This window comes from Nicotiana tabacum, chromosome 10 (assembly GCF_000715075.1).
Source record: "Nicotiana tabacum cultivar K326 chromosome 10, ASM71507v2, whole genome shotgun sequence".
NCBI classification, from domain to species: domain Eukaryota; kingdom Viridiplantae; phylum Streptophyta; class Magnoliopsida; order Solanales; family Solanaceae; genus Nicotiana; species Nicotiana tabacum.
The window spans coordinates 70,835,201-70,862,769 of record NC_134089.1 but is presented as its reverse complement, the minus strand read 5'-3'; the positions used below and the strand labels follow the sequence as shown (position 1 = coordinate 70,862,769).

Below are 27,569 nucleotides of genomic sequence, written 5' to 3'. Positions count from 1 at the left end.
CACGTCCTTAGTTGTTAACTAAGTACACGTGCGGCACTTGATAACTTGCTCACGATCTTGCACAACGTGCTTACGTTCTTGCTATGTCAAGTCAGTCTTACTACACTCAAGATCGCTAAGAGAATGGAAGAAAGAACACAAGAGAATTGTTAAAGGAAGCTTTGTATTAGAGAAAACTTGAATTGTTTGCTTGATGAATTACAAATGAATGACCCCCTTTATATACTAGTCTCCTAAGGGCTAGTGTGTAAATATTAATTATGACACAAGTCCTTAATATTTACAAGATAAGGGCTTTTTCTAGAATTCTCTACAAGCCTAGAAGATTCCAAGGACTTTCCTAGCAAATCCATAAGAATCTAGGTTCTTCCTAAGGAAATGTCCATACCTCTCTAGAATCTTCTCACAAATGCTAGCCTTCTTCTTATGTAAGCTTCCACATGGCATTAATATATGCCAAATGGCACTTATGTGGCATGATGATATGGCGGGTCATCACACTCTCCCCCACCTAATATTGCGACGACCGTGGCGCAATGCTGCTGCATAAACTCTCGGATCTTATCTTTGAATTGCCACAAGTCTTCATATCGTTCCCACGTGGCCTCCTCCGGTGATTGCCCTTTCCAATGGACAAGGAACATAGCAGTGGCTTTTTGCCCTTGTTTTCGCCTGGCCTGGAAATCTATGATAGCCTCAATCTCCCGATCATGCGAGGCGGTGATAGTCATTGGCGCCTGACTTGATTGGCCCCTACTCGGATCATCCTTATCTTCATGATATGGCTTAAGCATGCTAGCATGGAAGACAAGGTAGATCTTGAGATACGATGGCATGTCAAGCTTGTATGAGATCTTACCTACCTTCGCGACGATCTTAAATGGCCTCTCATACTTGCGAATCAAATTTTGATGCATGCCCTGTAGTGCCTTGAACCGTCTTGGGTTAAACTTCACCATGACCATGTCCCCAACTCTATAGTATGTGGGACGCCGCTTATGGTCTGCAAACTTCTTCATCTTCTTAGCTGCCTTATCCAAGTAGGACTTACCAGTGTCGAGCTACTCATCCCATCCTTTGGCCATATGATAAGCCCCCAAACTCTTTCCCTCGAACGCGGCTGGTAATGAATGTGGAGTTTGTGGTTGTTGGCCTGTGGCTAGCTCAAATGGTGTCCGCCCAGTGGACTCACTCCGCTGCAAGTTATAAGAGAATTGGGCGATGTCCATGAGCTTTGCCCAATCTTTCTGATGCGCACTTACATAATGCCTCAAGTAGCATTCTAGTAAGGCATTGACTCGTTCCGTTTGTCCATCCGTTTGTGGGTGGAAACTAGTAGAAAAGTGCAGCTCCGTACCAAGTATGTCAAACAACTCTCTCCAAAAGTTTCCAGCAAAGCAGGGGTCTCGATCACTGATTATATGCCTTGGTAAGCCCCAATACTTCACCACGTTCTTAAAGAACAGCTTGGCGGCTTCCGTGGCTGTGCATTTTGGTGAGGCGGGCATGAAGGTGGCATATTTGGAAAATCTATCCACGACTACCATAATAGTACCATATCCGTCGGACTTTAGTAAGCAAGTAATAAAGTCCATAGTTACGCTCTCCCATGGACGCTCTACAACTGGTAGTGGCTCCAAAAGTCCTCCGGGTTGTTGCTGTTCAACCTTGTCCTGTTGATAGACAAGACAAGTCTGCACATAGCACTTTATGTCATCATGCATGCGTGGCCAAAAGTAGACTGACTCAACCAGGGCCCTAGTGCGACGTTGACCTGGATGACCAACCCATATTGTGTCATGACTCTACCTTATGATCCGTCGTCTAATGTCTCCAAATTTAGGCACATAGACCCGTCGACCTGTGGTAAGTAGTAGGCCGTCTTCTATCCAAAACAGTCTCGTCTTGCCTTTGTTGGCTAACTCGATAAGCTGTTTGGCTGCTAGATCATGTTGCATGCCTTCTTTTATAGCCTCCCTAATATCCCATCTCGCTGAAGTAATTGCAACAAGCTTGACTTTCCGGCTCAAGGCATCGGCTACAACATTACCTTTTCTCGGCTTATACTCCAGCGCATAATCAAACTCGGCCAAGAAATCCTGCCACCTAGCCTGCTTTGGTGTGAGCTTCTTATGTGTCTGAAAGTAGCTAGTAGCCACATTATCAGTCTTGACCACGAACCTCGACCCGAGCAGATAATGTCTCCATGTACGAAGGCACTGCACAATGGCAGTCATTTCCTTCTCTTGTACCGTGTAACGCTGCTCTGTCTCATTTAACTTGCGGCTCTTAAATGCTATGGGATGCTTATCATGCATCAAGACACCCCCAATGGCGAAGTCTGAGGCATCTGTGTGCACCTCAAATGTCTTGGCAAAGTCAGGTAATGCCAAGACTGGCTCCTCTGTTACAGCTGTCTTAAGGCATTCAAATGCCTTTTGACAATGCTCCGTCCGAACCCATGGCTTGTTCTTCTTTAACAACTCGGTCAATGGTGCGGCCTTTGCTGAATATCCATTGATGAACCGATGATAGTAGTTAACAAGGCCAAGGAAGGATCTCAACTCAGTTACCTTTATAGGTGCCTCCCACTCCTGGATAGCACGTACCTTAGCCTTGTCCATGCGTAGCTCTCCATTGCTAATGACATGGACCAAGAAGTGCACCTTTGATTGTGCGAACTCACATTTCTCCCTCTTGATGTATAGCTCGTTCTCTCGCAAGACTTGGAAAACCTTCCTTAAGTGCTCCATGTGCTCCTCCAAGGTGTTGCTGTAGATGACTATGTCATCTAGGTAGACTACCACGAACTGATCAAGGTAGGGATGAAAGATCTTGTTCATAAGGGTGCAAAATGTGGCCGGTGTATTGGTTAAGCCAAAGGGCATTACCAACCATTCAAAGGCTCCATATCTCATCACACATGTTGTCTTTGGCTCATCCCCTTTCGCAATGCAAACCTGGTAGTAGCCCTTTCGAAGATCCACCTTGGTAAAGTACTTGGCTTGCCCAAGTCTATCGAACAAGTCAGCAATGAGCGGGATCGGGTACTTATTCTTCACGGTGACCTTATTAAGTGTTTGGTAGTCTATGCACAAATGCAACGATCCATCCTTCTTCTTTTGGAACAATACTGGTGCGCCAAAAGGTGCCTTTAATGGGCGAATGTGACCAGCATCTAGCAACTACTTCAATTGTTTCCTGAGCTCCTCTAGCTCGGGAGGTGCCATACGATATGGGCCAAATGCGGATGGCTTAGCCCCTGGCTCCAACTCAATCTTGTGATCCACCTCTCGCCTAGGCGGCAAGTGCTTAGGCAACTCCTCGGGCATGGCATCTTTGTTTTCCTTAAGCAATTTCTCTATGCAATGCGGCACTGTCTCTTGAAAATTTTTGTCTTCCTCTAGACTTGCAGTGGTTGCCACGAACGTCGGCTCCCCCTTCTTGATCCCCTTGACAACCTGCATAGCTGAGAGTTGTGCTTGGATCTGTCCGTGTGGCATAGTCACTGTAGGTACCATGCAAGCTCCTTCTCGCTCCATAACCAAAAGACGTTGGAGGTAGGGGTCGATTAAAGTATGACAATGTCTAAAGAACTCTTGCCCCAGTATGATGTCAAAAATATCCATAGCGGTTACGGTAAAGTTTGTCATACCTTTCCAAGTTCCCAATTTGACACCAACTCCATTAGCTACCCCACGAGCATTCTGTATCTCGGCATTCACGGTCTTGACGTGAGAGTTGGTTGGAGCAAGCTTCAATTCCAGTCTCTTTGCGGCAGCCTCAGTCACGAAACTATAAGTTGCTCCAGTATCCACCATTGCACGAGCGGGCTTGTTGTTGATGGTGAGATCCACGTACTGATTGCCATTCTCGGTAGGTTGGATAGCTTGCTTCGTGACAGCACCACATAATCCGATCATACCCAACTGTGCGATTCCCGGACTCTCTCCTTGTGGCTGCTCCTTCCGCTCACGTACTATGGCACTGAGGCTCTTGAGGTCAGGACAATTCCTGAAGCCATGTGGCCCTCCGCATATATAGCATCCCTTCTTCTCGGCCTGCGCCTTCTTCTCGGCGTAGCCCTGATGACCACTCGACTTTTTGAAATCTTGAGTCTTGGAGTATTGTTGTTGTATCTCCTTGACTTTGCCACGGTCTCCCCCACCTTTGACATTGTTAACCTTTGACTTCTTGCCATTGCCTTTGACGTGCTTGTCATGCCTGAAATCCATTAATGATTCGGCCTTCACTATGGCTTGGTCTATATCAGTGACTTGTCGGCGTTGCAACTCCTGCTTAGCCCAATTTTGCAACCCGTCCATGAAGTGGAACAACAAGTCATCATTGGTCAAGTTGGGGATTTGAAGCATAAGGGTAGTGAACTCCTTGACATAGTTATGTATGCTCCCTGTTTGCTTTAATTCCCTAAACTTGCGCCTTGCCTTGTATAAGACATTGTTTGGAAAGAACTGTAGCTTGAACTCCACTTTGAACTGATCTTATGTGCTAATAGTACATAGACCTTTATCCACGTCGGCCATCTTCCTTCTCCACCATAGCATGGCAGTCTCTGAGAGGTACAATACCGCAGTGTTGATCTTGGCCTCGTCATCCCTCACTTTGCCATGCCTGAAGTAGTTCTCCAAGTGCCAAAGGAAGTTTTCCACTTCTTGTGCATCACGAACACATTTGAACACCGGGGGTTTGGGAGCCTCGATCTTGGCCTCCGTCGTCACCACAACATTACTGGCTACCTCGGTCACGCCAGCATTAACATGCTCCTCGGGTGACTCTATCTTTGCCTTCATAGCATCGATAGTACTCAAAGCCTCCATGAGTCTGCACTCTAAGGCAATGATGGTTTGCCTTAGTTCCATCGCGGTCTGTGTACGTCCCTCCAAGTCATTTCGGATACTCTCAATATCTTCAAGAATGTGCCCCTCAAGAACGTTAAGGATGCCTTCCACCTTCCCCAAGCGTTGGCCAAAGATCTCCACGGCGTCCATCCCTGCGTTCATCTTCATCACCCACTCTTTACCGAGCGAGACGTCCTTTAGAAGGACCTCCACTTCATCCCTGCTCGCCTTAGTGGTAGATGGTTCTTGGGATGTAAGCCCTTCGTTTGACACAACCTCAGGTGGCACCTCCTGGCTCTTGTTGGTGGCATTCCTCTTTTTGCTACGGCCGCTCTTGCCAGCAGCATCCTGGATGACGTTGGCTTGGGTGTTGGCAACGTTAATTTCTCCATCGTTCACCATTCCCTTAGTTGAAACCTTCGCTCTGATATCATGTTGTCACGTCCTTAGTTGTTAACTAAGTACACGTGCGGCACTTGACAACTCGCTCGCGATCTTGCACAATTTGCTCACGTTCTTGCTATGTCAAGTCAGCCTTACTACACTCAAGATCGCTAAGAGAATGGAAGAAAGAACACAAGAGAATTGTTAAAGGAAGCTTTGTATTAGAGAGAACTTGAATTGTTTGCTTGATGAATTACAAATGAATGACCCCCTTTATACACTAGTCTCGTAGGGGCTAGTGTGTAAATATTAATTATTACACAAGTCCTTGATATTTACAAGATAAGGGCTTTTTCTAGAATTCTCTACAAGCCTAGAAGATTCCAAGGACTTTCCTAGCAAATCCATAAGGATCTAGGTTCTTCCTAAGGAAATGTTCATACCTCTCTTGAATCTTCTCACAAATATTAGCATTCTTCTTATGTAAGCTTCCACATGGCATTAATATATGCCAAATGGCACCTATGTAGCATGATGACATGGCGGGTCGACACATATTGCTAAGAAACATTCCATGACTTGTTCTCTAACTTTATTCATGCTGTCCAAAGATTATTACTTTCGCATACTACAAGATCAAAGCAGGAGCTTGTCCTAAGGGGGCATTTACACCAAATATCCACTGGATTCGCCATTGAAGTTATATCTATATTGTATAAATATTTACAAAATTTATCCATTGAAATTTGAAATAGTTCAATCTCTTTAATGTAACTTCAAATTTTGAATCTCAATTTCTGAAACATAAACTTGTTCAACAATCCAACACACAATTCAACACCCAAATCTATTTTAAATAAGCTCAAATTTGAAATTTAACTTTCAAGTATCATAAAGAAAAACCTCAATCATGAAATTTTCAAAGCAACAATAAATCCAAAAAAACTCATTTTGCAACTAAGCAAGAAAAAACCCTAAACACAACCTACAATGATGTTTGGAACACTAAGAAAAGGAAAAAGAAACCAAAATGCTCCTTGATACATGGAACATGAATATATAGATGAAGAATACAGCAACAAAGTTCATGGATACGTGTGATATGAATGCAAAGAAGAAGAAGAAAGCTGCAGCAAAGAAGTGATAAAAAGTGTATGTATCTAAAGCCACCCAAAAATTAGGACCCGTTTCACTTTGCCGAAATATATTTGGTTTTTTTTTTTGCAATAGATTTTATCTACATTTAGCAAATTCCCAAAACTCAAAACTCAAAACCCGAAGAGTTGATTTTTTCCCAAAATATCATTACTATATTTTTTAAAAATTACCCCAAACTTTTGTATAATTTATAAAAGAGCCCACAATTTATTACTCCTATTTTGTAATAATGTTGCTTCGTTTTCTCTGTCATCTGATAGTGTATTATGTAATCATTATAAAAATGATAATTTTGTACCAAATTTATTTATGTTCATGACTATGGTTTGCAATAGTATAATGAATATTATTGATAAAGGTTCTATTGGGTATTTATAATAGTTTTTAGAACTTGTGGGTTTCATGTTTTTTCAAAAAAAAAGTAAAATATATTTGGAAAACTTATGTCCAAACACATTTTTATCTTCAAACCAAACTTCACCCAAATCAGATTTTTCAAAACAAATTTAGAAATCTATAACCAAACACTAACTAGGTATTAGTTAAACTTTTTTCAAAAATAGATACACGTTAGGTGACCAAATAAAACGTCCTGAAAATTTCTTGCTGTCACGTGACTTGGGACAAAAGACTGCCGAACAACATGATTAATATTTCCTGAGTCTCAATTAAATGACACTTTCTCTCAATCTGTACAAAAAATTATCAACCCTTTTCCCTTAATGATTGATTTGTGGGGATCGACTTAAAATAAAAACTCATTTATATAACAAGATAGAAAAATATGTGAAACACTTACCACTACACACTAAAAAGTTAAAATGATAGATTAGGTTCTATAAGATCCGGTTCCTTTCCATTTCTTCAAGTTTTTTCTCAGATGTCCGAAACTTGTGGTCTTATTTAAATATCAAAATTACACGTCCAATTAAATACTTTCACATATTAAGGGGAGAGAGTAATCCATTTTATTTTATATGGAAGTGTTTGACTTGACACAGAAACTAAAAAAGAATAATTTTAAAAATTTGTGGACAAAATAAGCAATACACATTTCTATAAAAATAAAAAAATCTAAAGTTGAAATTTTTTAAATATAAAATGCGACATTCTTTTTGGGACTATTTAAAAAAAAGGTGTAATACATAATTAAATTGGGACAGATGGAGTAATATACTACAAATATAAAGAAAAGGAAAAATAAAATTTACGCTGGATGGACTTTCTAAAACCACTATTTATATTTTGACCCTTTTAGGAAAAGTTTTAGAAAAATAACCCAGAATCAAAATTTTAAAACATGTTTTCTGGAATTTTGAAGTACCCGCCAGAATTTTGAAGCACCGAAAATTATAATGATCGCCAAAATTTTCAACCACAATACTAAAAGGTTTTAGTAATCCATCAGAATTTGTGTAAAATCCTGACGATCACCATAATTGCAGCGTTCTTTAAAATTCTGGCAATCGAGAAAAATCCTAGCGAGCGAACTTTTTAAAATTCTGGCGAAACTTTTCCCGAACTTCTGCTACTGAGATTAAAAAAATCAATAGAAGTTGGGGAATTTGCACCTATACCCAGTTTTTGGGTCACCTTTTAACTTACACCTGCTTTGCAAAAAAAAATGCAAGCGTAACCACTTTTCGGGTAACTTCAGACATACGAGCCTGAAGTAATAAAATTTTATGTCTGAAGTTTGAACTTCAGAATATTTTGCCTGAAGTGTAGCCTTATCAAAGCAAAACTTCAGATATTTTTGGCTGAAGTTTGGCCTGACTTGCAAAGGCAATCACGCAAACTTCAGTTCATAGTGCAATGGCAAACTTCAGTTCGATAAAACTACAGCATGTTTTGGCTGAAGTTTTTGTTTTGTAATTGCTGAACTCCAGCATTCTAGGAGCTGAAGTTTCTTTTGTATTTGCTGAACATCAGCATTCTAGGAGCTGAAGTTTCTTTTGTATTTGCTAAACTTCAGCATTCTAAGAGCTGAAGTTTTTGTTTATATTTGCTAAACTTCAGCATTCATAGGAGCTCTTACAATAAGGCTATACATCCACAAGAATATCAATAGTTTGGATCAATATGCAAAAAAAAAAAGCAGATTATAAAAATTCTCTTTTCATTTTATTTAGTTTCAAAGATTTTTATATGATTCTGAACAAAAAAAGCAAATAGTCATTATCTGAAGAAACACTGACAGAGAAAAGATTATAAAAATAAAAAAATAGAAGCAGAATATTACCTCATCAAAATTTCTTCTAAATGGGAGAAAGTTAAAATGGTCAGCTTTCAGTTGTTGAACGTTGACAGTATTATAATTACTGGACATAGCAGCCCCAACAACAGCAGAAAGTTCATCCCTATGAATTGAAGTTTCATAGCAGCACCAACAGCAACAGCAGCAGCAGCAGCAGCAGCAGCAGCAGCAGAAGAAGAAGAAGAAGAAGAAGAAGAAGAAGAAGAAGAAGAAGAAGAAGAAGAAGAAGAAGAAGAAGAAGAAGAAGAAGAAGAAGAAAACGAAGGAGGAGGAGAAAGAAGACTAAAGTTGTTTAAAAAGTGGGTACAAGTTAAAACGTTTTTAAAAAATAGGTATAGGTTAAATGGGAGCGACTAAATAGGGCTCCCCCGTGCAATTTTTACAGTCAAGTTCCTCTGTAAGTCCACTGGTCAGAATGGCAAGCAGGCCATAATCTTGTCTGTCGTATATAAAAGTTGGTCCAATTAGTTCATTCATATGTACTGTATTTTCAGGGCGAAGTGCATCGGTAGTCATTTTTAAGTCTGTTGTTTAAAATATATCCATAATTTATAATGTATTTAAAGATTAACCAACTCACCCAAAGTTTTTGGACTAAATATCCTAAATTTAGAATTTATGACTTAGTGTTCTGAATTTTTGAGCTGCTAATTTGAAATATATGACTAAGTGTCCTGAATTTCTGAACTCAATTTTCGAACTTTAGGACACGATGTCTTGAAGTTTGAACTTTGAGGTTTAAACTTCAGGACGTTGTGTCCTGAAGTTTGAGATAATTGGCTAGTTTTTAAATACATTATAAACTATTGATATATTTTAAACATCATACTTAAAAGTGGTTACCTAGTGTTATTTCCACGTATTTTCATTTAATATTGGAACTGGGCCGCTGGGCAACTCTAATCTATATATATATTAAAGCAAGAAAGTAACCATATATAATTGACATTCTGGTTAAGCCAAGTGGCAAGCTAATAAATGTCAATAGTATATGATAACTTTATTCTATATTTGACTATTTTAGTTAAATACAAATATAATATAATATATATACACACACACACATGGAATTTGAATTAAAAGATAATTTTATACGGAATTTGAATTAAAAGATAATTTTGATTTATAGATAAAGTTCTAAAATTCGTTTTTATCATGTTATCATACTTAATTCGGTTAATGATCATATGCAACCATGTTAGGAACTTTTGTTATTTTTTCTAATTATTTAAATACTACTTCGCCTCTAGCAAAAAAAAACTACTCCATATAACTATAAAACTCTTTCACATTTAAAATCCTATAAGTATAGTTCTTTGAAATACTGTAGCTAGATTTGAATAAAACGAAATTCTTTTAAAATAAATATAATATATAAGGTACACATCTATGTTTATCTAAATAACAAAAAAGAGTTTACAAAACTAAATAAAAGTTTACTTATATATATATAATAAAGTAAACATACATGCTGGAGAAAAAATATTACAAAATAAGTCAATATTAAAAAAAAGTTGTTTTTTTTTCTTCTTGAAGAATATTTGTTTGAAGAGTCAATTTGCATAAATAGACATCAAAAAAATAACAAAACTTTGGCTATAAAATTGCTATCATTAATTTTAATTTAGTACATTCAAGGAATTGAAAGGTATAAGCCGAAACCCCTTCATTTAGCTGTAGTCAGGCCAATATTGCAAGGGTATAATATTTTTTTCGTTGAAGAATATTAGTTTTGAATCATTAGATTATGTGAAAGGCTTTTTTTTTCAAACTCAACAAGAGAGAAATTGATTTCTAATTGATAGTTTCTATAGCGACTTTTAAGTGTAACAAAGAGTATATATAAAGAAAAAATTGGTATGACGTGAAATATGTTTTTAGTAAACAAATTATTTCGAAAAAACTCTTTACTTTTTTTAATTCAAAGATAATAAAAAGATAAGATATTTTTGAACATTAGTATATAGTTTTAAAATTATTATAATAGAAGTTATATCAGGGATAAACTCAAAAAATCGAAATCTTATGGAATATTTACATAATATCCGGCCATATTTATTGTTTACTTTTTATAGCTAATATAAATCGATGATATATTGATAACACACGATTATACACATATTATATATGGATTATATATAAATTACACATCATTCAATTTTTTAATTTAAGTGGTCCGGTGAGCACCTATTTAGGCTGATTAGATAAAGCCAAAAGAAAAATATGAAATAATTTCAACCAAAAACTAAAAATATAATTAAAATTCATATGTAGACAATTTTTATTTAAACTCATACTTTTATAGTGAAATAAATTAATTGTAACAAAAGAAATAATGACATAAAAAATAAGATAAAAGAAAATAAATATTGAAAAAAAATGTTAGAAAGATCTAAAAACGAGAAATAAAAGATGACATCAAATTTCTTCTTATGTTTCATCTTTGTTGAGTATAAAAAATTCGAAAGTTAATCTCATCGATTCAATTTTTTTTCAACTCAAATACATAGATTATAAGATAAGGATATCTTAGAATATTTTTTAAAATTTACATTATGTGCCGTTTTTAAAAAATCAATATTACTAACAAACTGATATGATATTCGAATTTGAATTGGAATGCAATTTGAGTAGTTTGCATTGAGGTTAAGCCAAGAATGGTGTCGAAAAATAAACTACTTGACAATTTTAAGACAATATATACAATGTTTTATAATAATAATCAATTAATTTAACATTTAATGATTCAAAGAACAAATTTTTTGAATATATAAGGTATTAAAAATTCAAATTCTGGGGCTAGAGATATCAATAAACTTAAAGTGGAGTCATACTGAAATAAATTCGACCAAAAATCATTTAAATTTTTAGATAGCCGATTAAAGTGAATTTTAAATTAACGATAGTATCTTCACTTGCATCATTATAAAGATAATCATTACTATAATATATATAAAGTTTTAGAAATTGAAATTTAAATGTTAAGGTTATTTAAATATAATTCAAATAACTCAAATATTTAACATGGTTAATGTCAAATATCAAAATAGAGTAAAATAAATTCACTAGCTAAGGAATTTTTTATATTTTTAGATATCCAACTAAAATGAGTTTTGAATTAAGAATAATATTTTCAATTACATTATTATAAAAATAATTATTATTGAAAAATAATATTTTAGAAACTAAAATTTTAAGAAAGAAATATTTTTTAAGAGATATCAACACACCAAATAAGAGTTCAAGTAGTAGTAAAAGAGTTAAGTCTTATCCAAAGAGTCTTTCATTGTCTCAACATTTGATTGTTTTGCCATAAATATGAGTTATTATTTTGCTTCCTGACTATTTTTAGGATCCAATGATACCGGCAAGAATGATATCAAAAAAGAAAAATAGAAGAAATGGTTAATTTTTTTCATGTAGTTAATATTCAATGATTATCTATATTTACTGAGAAAGTATAAATTTTAAGATTATTTACATACAATCCAAATAACTTAAATATTTGACATAATAAGTGTCCGCGCATCCGTGCGGATACTAATACTAGTTGTATTTACCGTATTGTAATACTAATATATCACGTTAAGACTACAATCATTCATTTTTACGAACCTTAAACCCCAAAAAATATTTTTACTTTTTCTTGTATTTTTAATTTTTTGTTTTTCTGCGCCACCCCCCACCCCCCAAAACCCCTAAAAAAAATTCACTTCTTTCTGTATTTTCAATTTTCTGTTTTTTTATTTTTCTACAACACCCACCCACCCTACCCCCTACTCCCCCCCCCCCCCCCCCGCAAACCCCCTAAAAAAAATTCCTTTTTTTTGTATTTTCAATTTTTTATTTTTCTGCAAAGGTAATGGTGCCAAAATAGCTCTCACAAAAGGCAAAAGACAAAACAAGGCTGAAACGAGCATAAGAAGATATTATCTTCCTACAATCTAAGAGCACAGTTGTATCAAATAGTGTACTCCATGAAAAGTTAATAATCAGAATACTTATTAAAAGGAAGAGGATATAAGGGAGGTTATTTATCAATTCATACAACATCATTATAACATCTTATAGTGTTATCAGAGCTCCAAACAATCAAAAGAAAAACATCATATCAGCAACCTGTGCATAGTAATAATGCAAGTTGGTCGCCTGGAATTAGAACTAAGGATCCTACAGGATAGCTTTTCAACTACTTTCAACAATTTGAGATAGGAGAATGACGTAAAACACAGTTAAGACACACAGGAGAGTCGTGTCGCCACAAGCATACAAAAGTTTTAGAGGATGAAAATCATATACTGTCGTTACAAGCCAAGGTAAGAATCCCTCTTAGCAAGCTAAGCATATGACCACTTCCCTTATCCTGAACGGCAGTAGCCCTGCTGTAACATTTACCATGGGTAATACTAAGTAACTTAACAACATGTCTTTCCCGACAAGAACATCTTCACGAGAAGAAAAACAACAACCCCCTACCTTGAAGGTAGAGAGGCTGTTTACATAGAACATCTTCACGAGAAGAACAACAAACCCCTACCTTGAAGGTAGAGAGGCTGTTTACGTAGAACATCTTCACGAGAATTTAAAGTAATTTTTTTACAGTGAAGAAGTTAGAGTAATTTTGTGAATGAAGAGATGACCAACTGAAAATTGAACCTCAAATAAAATTTAACCCAAACAGTCAACAACGGGAATGAGGTCCATTCATGGCTTTATTTAGAAGAAGAAAAACCCTCAGCTCTTGGTCGCTCAAAAACATTAAAACATGATTCTTAGCCTTGAAATTCAACTTTTGGAAGGGGATTTCATCTGTCTCCAGCAGACCATACTGTGATCATGGAGCTTTTACTCAGCTGTTGCGCTACTAAACTAGTGCTTGTTGTCGCCCAACTATTCCAAGTAGCAAAAGTATTTTTCCCTCCATTCAAATATCAAATAGCATAACTATGACCAATAATAGAATGTCTACGAAGTTCTTCAAACCTACAAACCGTTTCTAATTTATAATCTTTAAATAACAAGTACATTACAATCTTAAGCCTTTATGTTCTGCCAAACATGCTACCAAAATTTTAAATATACAAGACAGAATCCAAGTCAAAACTGTATTATTAAGTACCTTAGTGATAGCTCCTCTACCGGCTATTCCTTCAACACCTTAGCACCAAAGAAATAAGAGGTATCATATACTACGTTAATTGGCCTTCAAAAGATACTGAATAACAGACAACCATCTTGAAATGAAAAGTTTCCATATTCATTACCAGTGTTGTGACTCCTCCAGGGGTTCCAGTACTTTACCAGCCACCCAAATGCTTATGGACCTTTGAACTCTGTGAGGATTTCCCACCTTTGTCCTTGTATGTATTCCTGGAGGCAAAGTTCCTCTTCCCCCGATGGGCAGCTTGAATGGCCTTCCTCCTCTGCTTGCTCAGGCTCTTCACAAGTTCGGCATCATCTTCAGACTCGGCCTCTCCATCATCCTCAGGATCATGCTCATCCCCAACTTGATGATTATCATCATGCTCATCCCCAACTAGATGATTGTTGTCCTCCTGCAAGAATAAATATCATTAGTAAGTGCCAAGAGACATGGAAATTCTCGCACTTTTTTCCATCTGCGTGAGAAATATAAGCCGACACACCTGCCACAGAGATATGGTGGAATATGCATCCTTAGTTTATTCAATAAGATAGGCAAAGGCCCAATAATGTATGATATTACTCAGAAATTAGGAAAAAATGATTATTGTAGCAAGCACATCCTATTCTGTTGGGTGGTGATAAAATATATATTAAAAAAGAAAAAAGGGGCAGCTCGGTGCACTAAGCTCCCGCTATGTACAAGGTCCAGGGAAGGGCCGGACCATAAGGGTCTATTGTACGCAACCTTTCCCTGCATTTCTACAAAAGGTTTCCACGGCTCGAACCCGTGACCTCCTGGTCACATGGAGGCAGCTTTACCAGTTACGCCAAGGCTCCCCTTCGTGGTGATAAAATATCCTACATTAATATGCTGCAGAAATCTGGTGAGTCAACAATACTATGGTAACTGATAAGAGGCAACTTAACACTAATGTTTCAGGGATATCTGATTTACATAAACAGATAATAAGGGTAATGTCCCGTACCATGCCAAAAGTGATTAATTGCCAGCCTACCAGTGAACTCTCATCATAAATAGTAGTATGACTAATCAAAGCAATTTTTCAGCAAAAGTTTTCAGAGTAAATTGTAAAACTTTTACCGCAGACAATCGCAACGGTTTAGGAAGGTTTTCTAGAAAGACTTGTACTAATTAGATTATGTCTCATACTACAAGCAATTTTTTTAAAAAAAAACTCACATTATTATGTAAAAAATGTCAAGATGGTTTGACTCTCCTGCTCTTTTTTATGAAGTAAGTAGTTTCATTAATTGGCATCAAGAAGATATAAGTTTTACAAAAGATAAGGACTGCAAAAAGGGAGAAACTGCACCGATACATATGCCTAAACTGCTAGGGAGCTGATAAAGTCCAGAAAATCTATAGGGCAAGTTACAACAGAGAGATTTTGCCAACTAAATAAAAGTAAAAGGCATCTAGCCTTAAGGGAGTGTTAGGAGTTGATATTCCATCAAAACACCTGGCAATTCCGTCCAGTCCAGACAACGCAGAAAGCATCAAAGCTTTACTCTCCTGCTTTTGCTTTACATGAAAGCTTTTTAGTAAGTTAATAAAATTTCATTAACAACATATCAAGAAAGTGTCCAAAGTATTTACAAAGATGACTCAACTGCACTAATCTATTTTTATTTTGCTTTACAAAAGAGCTAGTTGAGGATCATCTTTATGTTCCATATTTCCAGTGAAACTAAAAAAAAAAAAAAATGCTCCAACTTTGGTTTTATCGCACATTACCATGTTGCGGTAACAAAAAATAGTGTAGAGAACTAGGTCCCATATCCTCTTATCAACCAAAAGCACCAGAAACATTTCAACTAATGACTTTAATATGAGATCACTACAGGTCTATGTCTCTTCGCTCTTTCCTTCTTAGTGGAGAAAGGGGAACTACCTTCTCCAACTGCAAGGATTCAAGCTGCTTGATGTTTGTCTCGTTCATGTCTTCATCTTCATCATCACCAGTTCCTTCATCATCAGAATCTGAATACATGTCAAGCTCTGCCTCAGTTAACTGCAAACAAAGTAAATAATAACTAGAAAGTCAAGTACCACAGGCGATTCACATTCAAATGGCAGAATATCCTGCAGCTGCAATAAGAATTATCACCATTACCACAATCTTATCAAGCCAAAAAACAACACTTTGTACATATGCATTATCACCGAAAAGGGAAGAAAGGGCAATTCACTTAGCCATGTAGAGAATATGAGGTACGAAAACTGGCTGAATATTGTCTCTAACAGACACTAAATGAGTCTTCTTTTCATGATACAAAGACACTGTTTAAGTGAACACACACGCTGCAAAACATTCAACTAGAGAGGTGGTGAAATCATCCTTAGCATATACCTGGTGAATACAATCCAAACAAATTGATATTTAACAGAAATATCGTATAGCGTAGCATTTTTTAAACAATATACAAATAGATACAGTTACAGGTCAATGGATTTATCTAATCAGACATGACACGAAAGAAAAGATGTAACTTCTCTAGGGGGGACATTGTAATGACCGAGGACATTCATGCTGTCCATGTTCAAAGGAAAAGTGTGCACGGCATTTATCATTAATGTATTTTCATGGTTCACTACAACAGCTTCCTCTCCATATTTCTGCAATAACAAAGACCTTCTCTATTGTTTACAGGGATGCAAACAACTCAGTTCCGATTTATTATAATCACAGCATCAACCTCCTCTGTTAAACTCCATGAGGTAGCTTGAAGAAATTTTACACATTTCCATATATAGACTAAATGCCCTCAAGTTGATGACTAATACGTTTTTTAACTTCTTCAACTTTGAGTATTTTATTTTAATATGCTAGTCTTATAATTAGGGGTGGGCATAAAATCCGAAAAATCGAATTCCGAACCCGACCGAATTAATTCGGTATTTCGGTATCGGTTTATTCGGTATTTCAGTATAATTCGGTATCAATTTTTCGGTTATTCGGTATTTCAGTACGGTCCTCGGTATTGAGGTTTCGATATTTTGGTATACCGAAATACCGAACAGTTAGAATGGATTGTTAAACATTAGTCTTAATTTTTTTAATAAAAGACAGTAGCTTCTCATTATGGAATGAGATGTTCGTCCATGATTTCTAGAATATCCTGGCAAATTTTGTACAGCTCCTCTTTTACCTTCCGCCTATATCCCTTAATCAACTTCACATTGTTCTCGTTTCCATTTGACTCTTCTTTCTGCTCAATGGATGATATAATACGCCAAAAAACTGTTTAAGCTCCAATAACATTCTTGTAACCAACAGAAAGCATTGAGTTTTGCAACTTTCTTCATACCATTTTTGAGAAGCAATATGATTCTGAAGTTACCAAACAGAAGAATGGTGCAAAGATTTTTATATCTCATTCCCAGTACATAGTTTTGTCTTGCTTAGTTTTATCATAGAAAATGATGCCTGCATGTGAATCAGAATAACCTCCCATGGACATGTGCTAATCTAAATTTGTATGTTATGTATGTATTTGAGGTGTTTATTTACCGAATCTGGTATGCAAATTACCACTCCTTCACCGAATCACCAGTGGCACTGGCCATTGCTTGTCATGTTAGACAGGACGGTTATAATGGTATATTTATAAGTAAAATTATGTACATTTTATCATTGATTTCAAGGAAAAGAGGTCATATCTTATATCTTATAAACTATACTCTTTGCATGATTATGAGACTGAGTGCCCGATTGGATGGGCTTGTTTTAAGTTACTTTTAAGCCAAAATAGCTTTTAAGCCATAAGTTAGGAATTCTAACTTTTTGTTTTTGGCTTGTTTTTGTCATTTTAGCTTAAAAACAAGTGCTTAAAAGCACTTTTTTACTTTATCCAAACACTACAAAATGACTTAAAAGCTATTTTGGCTTAAAAGCACTTAAAACAAGCAAATCCAAACGGGCTCTGATTCCTTCTTAGCACTTCTCAAGCAGTCCTCCAAAGTAACTCCATTATTCATTCTATTAGGCAAACTATAAAGGATTCCCTAAGGACTTCAAAGAAAAACATGACCATGATAATTAAATCATTTTTATGAAGTCATTGTAATTAGAAAATTTGCTGATGATCAATGTTTCCACCTCATTCTCAGATCCTTATCCTAAATTTCACCACTTACTACAGTATAAAACTTCTAAGATTGTCATAACTAAGACTATAATTTGCATTCATCACTTTGCATAAGTGATTAAAAAAGCGCTCGCTTCCTCGCTTTAAGCGAGGCGTGAAGGGCAGCGCTTCAGGTAATAGAAGCAACTCTGGTACGAAAAAGCAACCGCTTCTCTGTAAAAGCGAGAAGCGGTGAAGCGAGAAGAAGCGTTAGAAGCGTCCACTTCTATGTTTAAAATTAACTCAAGCCCTATTTTATTAAAAATCGAGGTTTCTAAACCGTAAACACTGTCTGGACTTCTTCAACAGCATCGAGACTAGGGTTTTTCTTCAACAACAACAGCGATTTCTTCTTCTCTTCTTCATCAACTTCTGATTTTTGAAATAATCAGATTATTTCAACTAGGGTTGTTCGTCTTCTTCTTCAACAGAAGAGCTATGTTCTGCTTCTGCACTTTTGATTTTCAGTCTTTTTCTTTTTCTTTTTCTTTTTCTTTCTAAATGTCCAAAAAGCGGCGAAATGCTGGCGAATTTTTTTCAGAAAATTTCTGCCCAATTTTTCCAGTTTCTGCCCAAAATTTCTGCCCAATTTCTGCCCAATTGAAGTGTTGAACATTTGCTTAAAATTACATGTATTGTCTATGCAGTATTTATTTTTAAAAAAAAAAATTAAATTCCGCTTCACTTAAAAAAGCGAGCGCTTCGCTTCTCGCTTCTCGTGAAATGGGGGTTGTCGCTTTTCCTTGCTTCACGCTCTTCACTTTTGCATCGTGTGGAATCAAGTACTAAAGACTCATAATCCAACTCAGGCAAATATCATCAACAGATAGCATCAATCACATTTGTCACACAGTTACAATATTCAAAGTTAACTTTCCAGATCAATACGATATTGATCAGACAGCTTCATATAAGTCCCAGGATAAGTCATTCAATCTAAACATAGTTTTCTTTATTTGTTTCCCTTCTTAGTGGAAGAAAGCTATATCCGAGAAGCTTCTTTTTTTTCCTAATAAGGTTAACAATTTTTAATGCAATTCAGCCAAAAACAGTAGTTTGATTGTACCTTTTCCAACTCATTTTGATCCTTTCTTGTAAAACCACTGGCAGCAAGTTCTTTGTCCAAGAAACCGCTATTTTTGTTTATTTCAGAGAACTGGGGCCGTCCAACTTCATCTATTTCAGCCTCTGAACCATCAGAATCATTTTCATTTTCTTCAAATAACATATTGAACCTAAAGATAGGTATAGAGAAATAAAGTATGAGCTCGCATTTCAAAGGAAAATTTAGCATCCCAAAAAACATAAGTAACAGCCCAAAATATCTGGATAAAAAAGTGAATTCAAAAGATGAGTCACAGAAATACATCATAAAGTGGAACAATAGTTTCTTGGTCAAACAAATGAACAAGTACAATTAAACACAGTAGAGTAGTCACTAACCGCTTTTCAAAGAACTTGTAGATGCACTCCACATCACGGTCAAAATACCTGGAATATAGAAAATTGTATCAGTAGCAAACAATTCTGCTAAGAACGCAATCCTCAGCACACAATGATCCAAATAAAGGGGGGAAAAACAAGACATAATAGAACTTCGAATCAGTATTATCAAAGGCGAAAAGAGCAAAAAAGCTCTAAGGTCTGTTGGGGCTTTAAGTGCAAAGCGCAAATAAAGGGTGGGCTTTAAGGAAGAAACGCGCAAATAGAGTAAAACCACAAATATGTATGTCCAAGACTAATATCTATAAGCATGAATACCAAATATATAGACAAAAAAATTGAAGAGAATTTACGATAAAGTGAAATATCAATTGTTTAATGTCGCCTCTTCAGGATTACACTTATTGGCAAAGAAAAGCATGCCTTAGCGCCTTGATGACAACATTGAAGCGCCCGTTAAGCGAGGCGAAGCGCTCTACGTGTTTTGAGCCTCGCTTTAGGGCTTAAGCGCGCCTTTGATAACACTGCTTCAAATGGTATTTAGATGGAATAAAATGGTACAGTATCCTACATTTGGGCATTAGGATGAGAGACTGACACCATTTGCGGGAAATCAATCATGGTGACCTTTTCATCATCATCAATCTGCAATCCAATTAATTAATACAACAAAAATCAGAAAACTGATAAACAGGTCTAGTATAAGCCTATATAATAAAATTCAGTGCAATTGAAAAGGGCAAAGAACTGAAAAATGAAATCAACATATCCTAGTTGCACACTCAGCAAACCAAGCTCACAGGAAACGAAATACAGCAGTTAAATATAATGATAGCTTCAAATAAATCAAAGAAAGATCATAAGATACCATTATGTTAAATTCATTAAAATCGCAGTGAATAAGCCCGTGTTCTGCCAGACGAACAACAGCACCAATGATTGTTTCAAAAACCACATCTGGGTTTTGCAGCTCCTTAACCTGCACACTATTTTGACCATCATAATAAGTTTTCCCGACAGCATTTCTAGGAAGAAACCAATAATACGACAATAATGCACACATAGTTGAAGATCAAAAATCTATTTTTCCATGGTTTAGGACCTACATAACAGTTGTTATTACAGCTTAACATTATTCTCATAATGCTATTAAATAGAGTATTCCGTGTATCTTACAAGGAGCTGTTGCTATAAGCACAAAATAGACTAGCAAGATTATAGAGTTTGTGCAGGAGCGAGAATCCCCAAATAGTGTTGGGAAGAAAAGTTAGGACTACCAACTTACTTAAGCTTCCAAAGGCCAGTTTAGCCACATAATTGAACATGCAAAGGTCCATGACTCTAACATACCATTTTTAAAGGCGATTATACTTGAAGAAACGAAAAATAGAACATGATAATTCCAATGAAGCAAGCTATGTAGAATTCTATGCTACTATATGAAACGCAATTACTGAGACATAACGGTTATGCAGAACCTCCAATACCAGAAACAGAATATATTTTTTCAAGTTATGATGGTGATTAGAAATAAGTAATTATCATTTCATCGCATCCTTATGACTAATATTGTGAAACTTGGCATTGACAAAGTGCCTCTGTCACCCAAAGGTAAGTTTTATAGAGCGGTGGTTAGACCGGCCATGTTGTATGGGGCTGAGTGTTGGCCAGTTAAGCAATCACACATCCAGAAGATGAAGGTAGCAGAAATGAGGATGTTGAGGTGGATGTGTGGGCATACTAGGATGGATAAGATTAGAAATGAAGTTATTCAGGAGAAGGTTGGCGTAGCTCCTATGGATGACAAGATGCGGGAAGCGAGGTTCAAATGGTTCGGGCACCTACAGAGGAGAAGTTCAGATGCCCCGGCCAGGAGGTGTGAGCGGTTAGTTTTGGAGGGTACGAGGTTAGGTAGAGGGCGGCCTAAGAAGTATTGGGGAGAGGTGATCAAACAGGACATGGCGTGACTTCAGATTTCTGAGGACATGGCCCTTAATAGGAAGGTGTGGAGGTTGAACATTACGGTTGTAGGTTATGAGGTAGTTGAGCACTGTTCTTCTTTGTACAGGTGTGAGGCTAGTCCGATAGGGCTTTGTCTTAGACTGCTAGTGGTCATGATGTGTTCACACTATTCTACTGTTTTTCTTTGTGCCTGACCCTATCTACTGATTATTGTTAGTGCTTTGCATCTACTGTCTGGGTATTATGTTGTTGTCATTACTTCTATTATTTTCTGATATGTTGTCTCACTTTTCGTCTTCTTGAGTCGAGGGTCTTCCGGAAACAGTCTCTCTACCCCTCGGGGTAGGGGTAAGGTCTGCGTACACTCTACCCTCCCCAAACCTCACTTGTGTTATTTTACTAGGTTGATGTTGTTGTTGCCATTGATAAAGCATTGCATATGTACTGCTAGGTAAATAACACCTAGTTCACAGAAGTTTAAAGAAATTACTAATATCTAGTTCTACATATAACCAATGACGAAGGACCCTAGAACTAAAAAGACCATTAGAAAAATCTTCATCGCCATTGAATTTCTTCTTCAACGGCACTAAAGATTGATGATGGACTAAAAATTTTCAGAAACGGCCTCAATCTCCCCTCAAAACTTCTTAAACAAAGTCAAGCAAAACTGATCCAAAAAATCGTCATTATCTCTTACCACACATGCATCCTATTCCCTGAGAAGGAAACAGGACCTAGAGAGAAGCATAAAGGGAAAGTGGAATTTATGGCCATAGTTATAGCTTAAGACAAAAAACAAGTGGCCTTCATCTGAAAATTAAGTTTAGCATACACAATAAAGTAAAACAGCAGCATCACCAAATGTAGACCCACCAAGATGGAATTAAAAAAAAGTGTGCATTGCTTACAGTGGATAGCCTGGTACAAGTGACATAATCAAACAATGTCGATTGCAATCGACAGCATTTGGAACAGGGAATCCATGTTCTTCTAGTGCCTGCTTACACGAACACTAAATATCAAAACAAATCTCCAAATTCAAGGAGAATTAGTGTTGTCAAAGGAGAAAAGCGTTAAAAAATGCTCCAAGTCTATCAAAGCTTTGCGCAAAGTGCAACTAAAGTGTGAGCTTAGTTAAAAAAAAGTGCAACTAAGAATTTATGGCAATGAGACACACGCCTTAGAACCTTGCCTACACTGAAGAGCAGCCTAAGAGGGGGGAAGTGCCTACGCTGAGCTTCTTTGAGCTTCAGATATTAAGCACGCCTCAAATGAGCCTTTGACAACACTGAAGACAATAAGGCAAATTAGAGAAGTGCAATCACCTTCATAAATGCAAACTCTTTCAAGGCAGCAAGCCGCGATAAGTAGAGCCAATTATAGCTGCTACGATGCCTCAAATAGTCACGTTTTGCTTTGACTGCCCTAAATGAAACCCTACCGAGCCTGTGTAACTTCATCGCAAGAACTGTGCCATCTTCCTTTACGACCTCAAAAATATCTATTGGAAAAATGGATAGTTAAGAACATGATAGTGTAAATTACAAAGTAACAAGAAGAAAAAAAAAAGTAAAACACAAGAATATACAGACAAAAGATTGTTACCAGACTCTTTCCCAGTGCCAAGTTGACGACCCACTCCATTAAATACACCACGATTAACCATAGTTTTGATTGCAAGAAAATCGTAACCAAGGTAGGTGAGTCGAAATCCATCATCTATACAGCAACGTTAAGAAACAAAATTCAGAATAAATGGCAGCTCACAAAAAAGGGACAAACAAATAGTAAAAAACAAAGCAATAAAAAGCACTCACATTTAGAAGCATCATGATGGACTAATTTGTGCTTTAGCAAATTCTTCAACACTTTATATGAGCCCCCATGCCTATATAATTAAAAGAAGAAAAAAAAATTACTAACATATCAACGCAACAGCAGACAATATACTCCAATTAAGGGAAACAAAAAAGGACTAACTTGAGGGAAGCAATACGGTCAATGAGCTCAGAAGGCACAATTTCATGCTGGAAAAAGAAAAAAAAAAGTAAACAAAGAAGGATTATAAACTGAAAAGAAAAAAATTAAGAAAGTAAATAGAGTGAAAAAGTGGAAAGGGTAGAGACATTGCGCATGCCCATCTCAACGGCAGTGAGGACCCGGAAATCATCTTTGGAGAGGTATCTCAAAACGTTGACATCCAACTTCATCTTCTTTGCCTCTTCTGTTGCTTGCTATTAATAATAATAATAGAATCTTAATACAAAAACCACCTACTGTGTATGCTGGAAAAGTGGAGGATTTTTATCAGCGGTAACCCTAAACTATTTGTTTGGACAAAAATATAATTTTGGGAAGGAGGGGAAACTTTACCAAGTTGAGTTTAGCTTTGACCTGCGATTCGGAAAAATCTGGTTTGGGCCGAGTCTAACGTATAACGGGAAAAGTACACAGTTAGTCACTAATTAGAAATATTTTTATTTTTTAGCCACTTTTTAAAATCTATTTACTCTTTTACGGGTGCTTAATAAATTTTCTTGCCCACCCAAAAATACCCATGTACTAATATTAGGGGTGTCAAAATCAGTCCAACATTAAGACTAGGGGTGTCAATGGATATTAAAAAACGACTAAACCGACCGAACCGTACCGCACCAAACCGATTTTTAGGTTTCTTTTAAAGAAATAGTAGATTTTTATATAAATCTATAACCGTACCGATAATTAGGTTAGGTTTTTTATTTTATAAAAATACCGAACCGTACCGAATAAATTTTACATGTGAAAAATATATTCATATAGTAAGTTTAAAACTAATAAAGTATTACATTTTTCATTGGGTCTTGGAATTATAAAAACTGTTACAAGCCAATAAGTAATTAAACTCAAAATACTAATTCCTAAAACTTATTCTGCTACTTATACTTAAACTAAGCTATTTCAAGTATCTTTATTAGCAAGACACAAAGTATTCTAATGATTATGAGTAGCAAACTACAATGTTTGAATATGTTTCCTTTTATATAATTTAGATTTATGTTTTTAGATATTTAATATAGACTTTATTCTTGAGTCTCAACTTGGTTAATATCTTTCCACTCGTGTGATTTATATTTTCTTTGCTTTTACTTGGTTTCTTTTACGTTGGTGTCGAATAGTTGTGTATCTATACTCTAGCCATCTTTCATGTTTTTTAATTCATTATCCTTTAAACAGTAAAAATGTCTAGAGAGTTCGCTAAGTCCTATAAAAGAACGTATGTTACTGCATTCTATTTTTACTGGTGAATTTTATATGACATTTAAAAAATACCAAAAATTAATCGAACCGTACCGATACCGAAGTGAAACCGACATGATTGAGACGGTTTCGAAAAGTCTAGTTTTGGTTATACATAATAAAATAACCGAAAAATTGGTATGATACAAATTTTATAAAATAATCTGCCGAACAGAACCATTGACACCCCTAATTAAGACTTGGGTTGGTTGGGTCCATTCACGTTAAACCCCTTAATTTTTAAACAGTGATAATTTTTTATTTTTTACTTTTGATTTTTGATATATAATAATGCATTGAAATTGATATGATTTAGCATATTAAGACTCATTATGGTCATGATTTTCATACTTTCAATATTATTTATAGGAGGTAAATGTGACTTAAATAGGAAATACATACTAAAAAAGTGCAAGGGGTGATCTTATATTATTAATTGTAGTGTAATATCTTTGAAAAAGAGCAATTTTATAAAACTAAAAAATAAACAATAACCATGTTTGATAAAAGAATAAGCACGTAAAATGTTAGTACAAACTGATGTGAATTTTAGATACATGGAACTAAAATTTAATTAATCTATAGGGCACGTTCAGTCTTGATCAACAACAAAAAAAATGATTATTTTTCTTTAAACTACAAAATGGGAACAATACTAGACATACAAAATTCAAACTGTTTTACATCAAGATCAAGTCCGATTTGGCTGATGGCATTCTATACGATTGGCGTGAATATTTATTATTGGGTTGAGTTGGGCGGATTAAGCTATGATCTTTTGTTTAGCCCATCTTAACCCAGCCCATCTTAGTCCAAGTAAATTTTGGGTTGGGTTAGGCAATAACTCATTTATTGATGCAATCCATTTTGACCCACTCAAATTAAGTTCAACCCGCTCATTTACCATCCCTAGCTAATATTAAGGACATGGTATCCTTAATTTCATGAGTGTTGTGTAAAAATTAAGGACAAAGTGTCATGTATTTGCACCTTTTGTTGTTAAACTTTAGGACATCATGTCATTAACTTCATATGTCTAGTATAAATGTTAAGGACATGGTGTCTTTAAATTCATGTGTGCATTGTAAATGTTAAGGACATAATGTCCCTAATTTGTATTTGCACCTTCTATTGTTAAACTTTAGGACATGGTGTCCTTAATTTTATGAGTGTTGTATAAATATTAAGGACAAAGTGTCATGTATTTGCACCTTCTGTTGTTAAACTTTAGGACTTCATGTCCTTAACTTCATATGTACTGTATAAATGTTAAGGACATGGTGTCCTTAAATTCATGTGTGTATTGTAAATGTTAAGGACATAATGTCTCTAACTTGTATTTGCATCTTTTGTTGTTAAACTTTAGGACATGGTTCCTTAACTTCATAAATGTTGTGTAAATATTAAGGACAAAATGTCCTTAATATTTACATAGTACTTATGAAGTTAAGGATACCATGTCTTTAATATTAACGCAACACTCATGAAGATAGGGTAAAAATATTTTTTCGCATTAATTTTAATAAAGTGGTGGCTATTTTTGTTTAGAATTAAAAATACTAAATAAAAACTAAATACCACCTTAAAAAATATCTATCCCACGTCATTTCTACTGTGATGTATAACACTGCCCTAATTACGAAAGTTTAAATCCTATGGGCTTAAGAACCACCACAATACATGGAAATAATAGTTAACATGCCGTTTAAAATATATTAAGAGTTCACAATATATTTAAAGATTAGTCAATTAGCTCAAATTTCAATACATGTTATTTAGAAGTTTAAACCTTAAGATTCCAACTTCAGAACATCTTGTCCTAAATTTCGAAATAATTATTCAGAAATTCAAATCTTGTATCCTGAATTTTAAATTAGTAATTCAAAAATTCAGGACATTTAGTCCTAAATTTCAAATAACTTGCTCAAAAATTTTGGACACCAAATGCTGAATTCTATATTAGCAACTCAAAAATTCAGGATACTTAGTCCTGAAATTTCAATGAATTGGCCACTTTGTTGAATAACAAGACGAATTATGCATATTAAACTTTAAAATTATTAAAATTTTACCTTCTATAAATATTAAACTTAAATTATAAAAAAATATATCAAATTTTCATGCCATATGAATTATCTCTAATTGAGGTTTTAGCTTAAAAGAGATCTTTTCACTATGGTAACTTACAACTTGTTTGGATGGTTTTACATATCGTTTCATAATGTATCGTATCGTATTGTATTGTACTGTATCGTTTGATGAATACAATGTTTGGATGGATTGTGTCGTTTTGCAGTCGTTTTATGATATCATGCACCAGTAATATGATGAATAAACTTGCAATATTATAAAGAAAAATTATGATATGGTATATAAAAAGGTATGGTAAACGATAAAATAAAATTATTTAATAATAATGAAGGGTGAGATTGAGAGAAAAACACAAGAAAACGACGCGACCACACCAAATCGGTCGTTACATAAAGTGACACATTTCATCGTTACGTAACGACGGATTTAACGATACGATACAATAAAATTTAAGTAACAATCAAAACAAACATTGTATTTAAAGTAACAATACGATACGATACAACTGGTAACAACCATCCAAACAAGCATAGGTAAACGACAATATTAAATTAAAAATAATAATAAAATAGATTTAAAAAAGCGGGAACATTTTGCTTTATTCTTGATCCCAATTCGACAATTCCCCTTTTAAATGCTATGAGAACATATGAGATTGAACATGCTATTCGTTTTAATCTTTGATCACTATTTTGCTTAGATAAAAATTGATACAGATTTAAAATATATTCAGAACAAAAAAATATTTAATAATATGAGAGAGGGGGGAGGGTGGGTGGGAGAGAAATAATTGGAAAACTTCAATAATACTAATGCTTCGACAAACACAAGGTGCAAGA

The 27,569-nt window shown here is 35.5% G+C and overlaps 1 protein-coding gene across 1 annotated transcript; it reads right to left on the bottom strand.

Moving 5' to 3' along the window:
- Nucleotides 1-13,560: 13,560 nt before the first annotated feature.
- LOC107778936 (serine/threonine-protein kinase rio2) lies at nt 13,561-23,778 on the bottom strand. Its single transcript, XM_016599265.2, has 13 exons — nt 23,487-23,778; nt 23,341-23,387; nt 23,178-23,248; nt 22,966-23,079; nt 22,686-22,861; nt 22,269-22,357; nt 20,264-20,381; nt 19,967-20,040; nt 19,396-19,443; nt 19,019-19,187; nt 15,717-15,836; nt 13,923-14,213; nt 13,561-13,815 (listed from the first exon to the last, which is right to left on the bottom strand). The coding sequence occupies exons 1-12, from the start codon at nt 23,568-23,570 to the stop codon at nt 13,956-13,958; spliced, it is 1,368 nt and encodes a 455-aa protein (XP_016454751.1). The 5' UTR covers nt 23,571-23,778; the 3' UTR covers nt 13,561-13,815; nt 13,923-13,955.
- Nucleotides 23,779-27,569: the final 3,791 nt, after the last annotated feature.

Coding starts and splice junctions, on each gene's coding strand:
- LOC107778936 (XM_016599265.2), bottom strand. CDS start 23,570: ATGAAGTTGGATGTCAACGTTTTGAGATACCTCTCCAAAGATGATTTC. Junction 23,080..23,177: donor CCATCATGATGCTTCTAAAT/GTGAGTGCTTTT, acceptor GTTGCTGTATAG/ATGATGGATTTCGACTCACC. Junction 22,358..22,685: donor AAGAGTTTGCATTTATGAAG/GTGATTGCACTT, acceptor TCGTGTAAGCAG/GCACTAGAAGAACATGGATT.